The sequence below is a fragment of the Passer montanus genome, unplaced genomic scaffold (genome assembly GCF_014805655.1).
Source record: "Passer montanus isolate IOZ18808 unplaced genomic scaffold, ASM1480565v1 scaffold545, whole genome shotgun sequence".
Taxonomy (NCBI): Eukaryota; Metazoa; Chordata; class Aves; order Passeriformes; family Passeridae; genus Passer; species Passer montanus.
In genome coordinates this window covers 3,086-11,887 of record NW_024370430.1, presented here as the reverse complement: position 1 = coordinate 11,887, position 8,802 = coordinate 3,086, and the positions used below count along the sequence as shown (strand labels likewise).

The 8,802-nt window shown below is 66.5% G+C and overlaps 2 protein-coding genes across 2 annotated transcripts in view; both read right to left on the bottom strand.

The window, feature by feature from the left end:
• MEPCE (methylphosphate capping enzyme) overlaps nt 1–741 on the bottom strand; it is an 8,017-nt gene extending 7,276 nt beyond the window's left edge. Inside the window, 1 exon segment of the mRNA XM_039725211.1 lies at nt 728–741. Coding sequence (XP_039581145.1) covers nt 728–741 — 14 coding nt within the window.
• A 1,698-nt stretch (nt 742–2,439) lies between these two features.
• ACTL6B (actin like 6B) lies at nt 2,440–8,797 on the bottom strand (the record flags this gene model as incomplete). Its single annotated transcript, XM_039725209.1, has 13 exons — nt 2,440–2,520; nt 2,598–2,684; nt 3,219–3,314; nt 3,405–3,485; nt 3,559–3,673; nt 3,739–3,800; nt 3,890–3,979; nt 4,336–4,442; nt 4,496–4,590; nt 5,709–5,806; nt 5,900–6,000; nt 7,434–7,599; nt 8,630–8,797. Coding segments are annotated over 13 exons (1,347 nt in total), but the record flags the coding sequence as incomplete, so codon positions are not given.
• Nucleotides 8,798–8,802: the final 5 nt, after the last annotated feature.

Here is an 8,802-nt window from a genome sequence, read left to right as displayed (position 1 = left end):
GGGGCGTCCGCGCCCGCCGCCTCCCGCCCGCGATGGCAGCGCCGCGCCGGCCCGGCGGGGCTTATATAGGGGAAGGGCGGGGCCGAGCGAGGGCACGCCCACCTGCAGGGGAGGGGCGGCAGGGCTTGCCCAATAGGAGAGGGTGCGCGGCGCGCGGCGGCCAATCGGGAGAGTGGGCGCGCGCGGAGAGAGAGAGGGGGCCTCGGGAGCGCGGGGTGTCCGCGGAGAGTGCCTGCGCGGAGGGCGCGGGAGAACGGCGTTGCGGGGGAAGGGCAGGAGGCACCGGGGGGATCCCGCTGAAGGCCTGGGGCGGGGAACGGCGAGCGGCGGCGAGGCGCGGCCGGAAGGCCGAGCAGGCGGGGTTGTGGCCGCCCCGCGCGGGGGGAGGCCTCGCGGCGCGCGCGGGGGCTGCCGGCAGTTGGAGTCCGTGAGGGGCGCTGCGCGTGCGCAGTGCGGGCGCCTTATCCCCGCGCACACACCCCCTCCTCCTCCTCCCCCCCCACCACCGTCCCGTTCCAGCGCCGGTCTCTCCTCCGCCCTTCGGCCGGGTACTCACGTCACCGCTCCGGCCCGTGACGTCACCGAACCGGTTCTCCCCTCCCCCCCCGTTGCCCGCCCGGTAACGGAGAGCGAGCGCGCGGTGCTCTCGCGAGAACGCCGCGCAGTTCCCGCCGCCGCCGCGTTCTCGCGAGACCCGCGCGGGCTGTCCCGCCCCCTCCGCCCTCACGTGCCGCCGCGCATGCGCAGCGCCGCCCGCCCCGGCACGTGCCGCTCCCCCCCTCACGATTTTTGAGGCGAAATCCGCCGGAATCGGTGAAAAACCCCCCAAGAAACCGTCCCCCAACCGTCCCCGCCGCCTCCAAGCCGCGCAGAGCCGGTTCCAGGTGGGTTGTGCGGGTTTTAATGGATTCCTGCCCGATTTTCCCCTCAGATCCCCTCAGGTTCCCCTCAGACCCCTCAGGCGCCCTCAGGCTCCCTCAGGGACCTTCAGATCCCCTCAGGGACCCCAAGATCCCCTCAGGATCCCTAAGGGACCCCAAGATCCCCTCAGGGACCCTCAGGATCCCTCAGATCCCCTCAGGCTCCCTCAGGGACCCTCAGTTCCCCTCAGGGACCCTCAGATCCCCTCAGGGACCCTCAGGATCCCTCGGGGATCTTCAGGTTCCCCTCAGATCTGCTCAGGATCATTCCGGCTCCCTCAGGATCCCTCAGATCCCTTCAGGTTCCTTCAGGCTCTCTCAGTTCCCCTCAGGTTCCCCTTAGGATTTCTCAGGATACCTCAGGGCCCCTCAGGATTCCTCAGGGACCCTCAGTTCCCCTCAGGAACCCCAAGATCCCCTCGGGACCCCTCAGGGACCCTCAGGTTCCCTCAGGCTCCCTCATTCCCCTCAGGTTCCCCTTAGGATTTCTCAGGACCCCTCAGGATTTCTCAGGGACCCCAAGATCCCCTCAGGGACCCCAGGATCCCCTCAGGATCCCCTCAGTTCCCCTCAGGGACCCCAAGATCCCCTCAGGGACCCCAGGATCCCCTCAGGATCCCCTCAGTTCCCCTCAGTTCCCCTCAGGATCCCTCAGGGACCCCAAGATCCCCTCAGGGACCCCAGGATCCCCTCGGGAACCCCAAGATCCCCTCAGGATCCCCTCAGTTCCCCTCAGTTCCCCTCAGGGACCCCAGGATCCCCTCAGTTCCCCTCAGGACCCCTCAGGCTCCCTCAGGGACCCCAGGATCCCCTCAGGGACCCCAAGATCCCCTCAGTTCCCCTCAGTTCCCCTCAGGCTCCCTCAGGGACGCTCAGGGGCACTTGCGCTCCACGCACTGCTTCCCGCCCTCCTCGTACTCCTGCTTGGAGATCCACATCTGCTGGAAGGTTCCCTGCGGGCGGTTTTGGGGCCGTTTGGGGGGGTTCGGGGGGGTCCCGGCTGGGGGTCCCCCCGGAGCCCCCGACTCACGAGCGAGGCCAGGATGGAGCCCCCGATCCAGGGGCTGAAGCGGCGCTCCATGGTGCTGTTGCTGGCGATGAGCTTCAGGCGCATGCTCTGGGAGAGGGGCGTCACTGGGAGCACTGGGAGGCGCTGGGGGACGGCTGGGAGCTACTGGGAGCTACTGGGAGCTACTGGGGAACGGCTAGGGGCACTGGGGGACGGCTGGGGGCAACTGGGAGCTACTGGGGAACAGCTGTGAGTTACTGGGGGCAACTGGGGAATGGCTGGGGGCAACTGGGGAATGGCTGTGAGCAACTGGGAGCTACTGGGGAACAGCTGTGGGCAACTGGGGAACGGCTACAAACCACTGGGGGCAACTGGGGGATGGCTGGGGGCAACTGGGGAATGGCTGTGAGCAACTGGGGGCAACTGGGGAATGGCTGTGAGCAACTGGGAGCTACTGGGGAACAGCTGTGAGTTACTGGGGGCAACTGGGGAATGTCTATGAGCAACTGCTCAGGGGCACTTGCGCTCCACGCACTGCTTCCCGCCCTCCTCGTACTCCTGCTTGGAGATCCACATCTGCTGGAAGGTTCCCTGCGGGCGGTTTTAGGGCCGTTTGGGGGGGTTCGGGGGGGTCCCGGCTGGGGGGCCCCCCGGAGCCCCCGACTCACGAGCGAGGCCAGGATGGAGCCCCCGATCCAGGGGCTGAAGCGGCGCTCCATGGTGCTGTTGCTGGCGATGAGCTTCAGGCGCATGCTCTGGGAGAGGGGCGTCACTGGGAGCACTGGGAGGCGCTGGGGGACGGCTGGGAGCTACTGGGAGCTACTGGGAGCTACTGGGGAACGGCTAGGGGCACTGGGGAATGGCTGTGAGCAACTGGGAGCTACTGGGGAACAGCTGTGGGCAACTGGGGAACGGCTACAAACCACTGGGGGCAACTGGGGGATGGCTGGGGGCAACTGGGGAACAGCTGTGAGTTACTGGGGGCAACTGGGGAATGGCTGTGAGCAACTGGGAGCTACTGGGGAACAGCTGTGAGTTACTGGGGGCAACTGGGGAATGTCTATGAGCAACTGGGGGCAACTGGGAGCCACTGGGGGGACAGCTATAAAGCACTGGAGGCAACTGGGAGTGACTGGTGATAACTGGGAGAAGCCCTGAGGCTCGGTCTGGGTCTCTCAGAAGGGTTTGGGGTCCCCCCATCCCAAATTGTGGGGGTCCCTCACAGTGGGGTTTGGGGTCCCCTCCCCATCTCGGGGGTCCCTCCCGGGGGTCCCTCCCGGGGGTCTCACCGGGGGCGTTTTCTGCGCCAGCTCGCGGTTCAGGCGGTCGGTGAAGCCCTGCAGCAGCGTGTTCCCTCCGGTGACAATGACGCTGCCGTAGAGCCCCTGATGGGGGGAGGGACCCGCGGGATGTGAGGGGGGTCCCTGCCGCCCCCAGCCCCCCGGTTTGGGGGTCCCTGCCGCCCCCAGACCCACCGGCCGGATGTCGATGTCGCACATGCCGATGCTGGTGGTGACCACGTGCCCCACGCCCAGCATGGTGTTCCCCGAGAGGCCCTGGGGAAAGGGGGGGGTCAGAGGGTCCCAAAACCCCTCTGGGACCCCCAAAAACCCCCCGGGACCCCCAAACCTTGACGTTGGAGGGGTCGAAGAGCCCCTCGGGGATGCGGAGCCGCTCGGCCCCGTAGTCGGTGTTGTACCCGTTGGGCATCTCGTAGTGGACCGTGGGCATCTGCGCCGCCACCCTGGGGTGAAAACGGCTTTCGGGGTCCCCCCACCCCAAACCCCCCCCGGGGGTCCCGGCACTCACTGCTCGTCGTAGGGCGAGTCCGAGACCTGCAGCACCGAGGCCTGGAAGTCCTGGATCACCTCCTGGGGGGACAGGACCCCCAGAAATGGGGCTGGGGGATCAGGGGGGGCCCGCGCCCCCCCGGGGACCCCCCCCAAATCCCCCCACTCACGTTGCAGGTGAAGTTGTGCCAGGACTTGGACACCTGGGGCAGCTTCTCCTTCTTCTTCCAGCTCGGGGGGGCCCCTTCCCGCACCGGCTCCTGCGTGGGGGCGTGGCCAGCGCAAAGGGGGCGTGGCTTAGGTAATTATGCAAATAAAGAGGGGAGGAGCCTCCCCTGGGCTGGGGTAGGAGGAGGAGCCTAAGGGTGATGTCACTCAGGGGGTGGGGCTACATGATAGCACTGCCCATTGGGGGTGTGGCCTCAAAGGGGTGGAGCTAAGGGACACACCCACCCCAGGACACGCCCACCCTGAACTGGGCGGAGCTAAGATATTTTGGCTGCCCTGGAGGGGGCGGAGCTAAACAATCCCACCTTTAAAGGGGTGGGGCTAATGGTGGCCCCACCCACAAGTGGGAGGGGCGTTGTGCCTGGCCACGCCCGCCGGCCACGCCCACCTTGGCGGCGATCATGTAGGGCGGCACGATGTCGATGTTGAGCTCCTGGAAGAGCTCCCGGCACTGCATGGAGATGAAATCCCCGGCCAGCGGCGACTTGACAATGCCTGCGGGGCGGGGCCGGCTCACCTGGGGCGGCTCACCTGGCCGGGGTGCTCACCTTGCTGCAGGATGTAGCCGTCGTGCACGGGGATGGCCGTGGTGTGCGTGGCGCCCGAGTCCAGCACCAGCCCCGTGCTGCGCCCGTTGGCGAAGCTGCGCCCGCCCGTCAAGGCCACAACGGGGCGGGGACAGCGCCGGACACGCCCCCGGACACGCCCCCAGCCCCGGCCACGCCCCAGGGGTGCGTCATAGGGTGACACTGGGGTGACACTGGGGTGACACAGAGGTGACTTCAAGGTGACCCAGGTGACACAGAGGTGACATTGAGATGATACATGGGGGGACACTCAGGTGACCCTGCAGTGAGCGCGGGTGACACTGAGGTGACACTCAAGTGACACTGAGGTGACACTGAGGTGACACTGTGGTGACCCTGGGGGTGACATGGGGCGACACTGAGGTGACACAGGTGACCCTGAGGTGACACTGACGTGACCCTGAGGTGACCCAGGTGATCCTGAAGTGATCCTGAGGTGATGCAGGTGACATGGGGTGACACTGAGGTGACCCTGGGTGACCCCGGGTGACCCCGGGTGACACAGAGGTGACACAGGTGACACTGAGGTGACCCCAGGTGACACAGAGGTGACACAGGTGATCCTGGGTGAATTGCTCAATTGATATGAAAATGACCCAAAAGTTGCCCAAAATGACCCAAAATGACCCAAAAGTGACCCCTGAGTGACCCCTGAGTGACCTCTGAGTGACCACAACCCCAAAAATCCCCAAAATGAGCCCAAAATGGCCCAAAAAACCCCCAAAAATCCCAGAAATTACCCCAAAATTGCCAAAAATTGGCCAAAAATGACCCAAAATGGCCCAAAATGACCCCAAAATGACCCCGAGTGACCCCTGAGTGACCCCTGAGTGACCTCTGAGTGACCACAACCCCAAAATGTCCCAGAAATGCCCCAAAAATGCCCCAAAAAACCCCAAAAATCCCAAAAATCCCCAAAATGACCCCAAATTTTCCCACAATGACCCTGAGTGACCCCGGGTGACCCCTGGGTGACCCCGGGTGACCCCGGGTGACACAGAGGTGACACAGGTGACACTGAGGTGACCCCAGGTGACACAGAGGTGACACAGGTGATCCTGGGTGACACAGAGGTGACACAGAGGTGACACAGGTGACACAGAGGTGACACAGAGGTGACACAGAGGTGACACAGAGGTGACACAGGTGACCCCGGGCGGCAGGCGCAGGATACGCGGTGAGCACGGCCGTCTTGCAGAGGAAGAAGGCCGGGATGTTGTAGTGCTCGAACATCAGCTCCGTCAGCTTCTCCCGCTTGGCCCGCGTGTTCCACTGCGGGGACACGGGGACACTGGGGACACCGGGACACCGGGACAGCCCGGGGACAGCCCGGGGACAGCCCGGGGACAGCCCGGGGGCACCTACCGGCGCCTCGGACATGAGCACCGGGTGCAGCCCCGGCTCCGACTTGACGTGCTTGCCGTAGGTGTGGTCCAGGATGGCCTGGAAGCACTCCCAGTCCTCGACTGGGACACGGACAGGGCATGTCGGGGACATCGGGGACATCGGGGGGATCGGGGTTGGGGACATCAGGGGAGATCAGGGACATTGGGGACAATGGGGACATGGAGATATTGGGGGCATTGGGGACATTGGGGACATTGAGGGGACATTGGGGATGTTGGGGACATCAGGGGGATCAGGGGGATCAGGGACATTGGGGACATTGGGACATTGGGGACATCAGGGACTTGAGGGCACTGGGGACATTGGGACATGGGGACATTGGGGACATCGGGGACACACGGGCCGGGGCACAGCAGTGACCCCTGAGACCCCCACCCCGCTGCCCTTCCCCGCCAGTGTCCCATGGGGTGACCCAGTGTCCCCCCAATGTCCCCAGTGTGTCCCCAATGTCCCCAATGTGTCCCCAATGTCCCCAGTGTGTCCCCAATGTGTCCCCAATGTCCCCAGTGGTGTCCCCAATGTCCCCAGTGTCCCCGTGCTCACTCATGCCGTTCTTGAGCGGGGACAGGACCTCGACGCCCTCGCGGGCCACGTGCAGCGCGTTGGTGTCGATGTAGTAGACCTTGCCGCCCTTCTTGTCCTTGTCCCCGTCCAGCTCCAGGGACACCTCGTCCGGGGACAGCAGCCCCACCGTGGTGGGGAAATCCGCCTGGGGACAGCGCCGCGGCACGGGCACCGTGGGCACGGTGACATTGCCACTGCCACCGTGGGGACAGCGCCGCGGCACGGGCACCGTGGGCACGGTGACATTGGCACCGCCATGGGGACGGTGGCCTGGGGTGGCCTTGGGGACACGGTGGCCGTGGTGGCAGCATGCTGGGGACACAGTGGCCTCGGTGACAATGCCACCGCCATGGGGACAGCGTGCTGGTGGCACGGTGGCATTGTCACCACCGTGGGGACGTTGGCCATGGGGATGGCATGCTGGGGACACGGTGGCCCTGGGGACACGGTGGCGTTGTCACCGCGCGGGGACAGCACGCTGGGCCTCGCCCGGCCAGGGGGGTGTGACAATGACACTGCGGGGGCGCGCGGGGACGCGGTGGCACCGACCTTGGGGCAGTCCTCGCCGGCATAGGCCGCGCGCATCGAGAAGGAGCCGATGTCGAACACCAGCGCCCCCAATGTGTCCCCAATGTCCCCAGTGTGTCCCCAATGTCCCCAATGTGTCCCCAATGTCCCCAGTGTGTCCCCAATGTCCCCAGTGTGTCCCCAATGTCCCCAGTGTGTCCCCAATGTCCCCAGTGTGTCCCCAATGTCCCCAGTGTGTCCCCAATGTCCCCAGTGTGTCCCCAATGTCCCCAGTGTGTCCCCAATGTCCCCAGTGTGTCCCCAATGTCCCCAGTGTGTCCCCAATGTCCCCAGTGTGTCCCCAATGTGTCCCCAATGTCCCCAGTGGTGTCCCCAATGTCCCCAGTGTCCCCGTGCTCACTCATGCCGTTCTTGAGCGGGGACAGGACCTCGACGCCCTCGCGGGCCACGTGCAGCGCGTTGGTGTCGATGTAGTAGACCTTGCCGCCCTTCTTGTCCTTGTCCCCGTCCAGCTCCAGGGACACCTCGTCCGGGGACAGCAGCCCCACCGTGGTGGGGAAATCCGCCTGGGGACAGCGCCGCGGCACGGGCACCGTGGGCACGGTGACATTGCCACTGCCGCCGTGGGGACAGTGGAATTGTCACCACTGCCATGGGGACAGTGGCATTGGCACCACCGCCATGGGGACGGTGGCATTGGCACCACCATGGGGATAATGGCGTTGTCACCACTGCCATGGGGACGGTGGCCTGGGGTGGCCTTGGGGACACGGTGGCCGTGGTGGCAGCATGCTGGGGACACAGTGGCCTCGGTGACAATGCCACCGCCATGGGGACAGCGTGCTGGTGGCACGGTGGCATTGTCACCACCGTGGGGACACCGTGGCCATGGGGATGGCATGCTGGGGACACGGTGGCCCTGGGGACACGGTGGCATTGTCACCACCGTGGGGACACCGTGGCCATGGGGACGGCATGCTGGGGACACGGTGGCCCTGGGGACACGGTGGCGTTGTCACCGCGCGGGGACAGCACGCTGGGCCTCGGGACAGCAGCCCCACCGTGGTGGGGAAATCCGCCTGGGGACAGCGCCGCGGCACGGGCACCGTGGGCACGGTGACATTGCCACTGCCACCGTGGGGACAGCGCCGCGGCACGGGCACCGTGGGCACGGTGACATTGCCACTGCCACCGTGGGGACAGCGCCGCGGCACGGGCACCGTGGGCACGGTGACATTGCCACTGCCACCGTGGGGACAGCGCCGCGGCACGGGCACCGTGGGCACGGTGACATTGGCACCGCCATGGGGACGGTGGCCTGGGGTGGCCTTGGGGACACGGTGGCCGTGGTGGCAGCATGCTGGGGACACAGTGGCCTCGGTGACAATGCCACCGCCATGGGGACAGCGTGCTGGTGGCACGGTGGCATTGTCACCACCGTGGGGACGTTGGCCATGGGGATGGCATGCTGGGGACACGGTGGCCCTGGGGACACGGTGGCATTGTCACCGCGCGGGGACAGCACGCTGGGCCTCGCCCGGCCGGGGGGGTGTGACAATGACACTGAGGGGGCGCTGGGGACGCGGTGGCACCGACCTTGGGGCAGTCCTCGCCGGCATAGCCCGCGCGCACCGAGAAGGAGCCGATGTCGAACACCAGCGCCCCGACCTCGTCTGCGGAGGGGACGGCGCCGGTGACACCGGGACCCCCGGGGACCCCCCCAAAACCCCCGGGGACCCCCCCCACCCCCGGCGGCCCCGCCCCCTCCC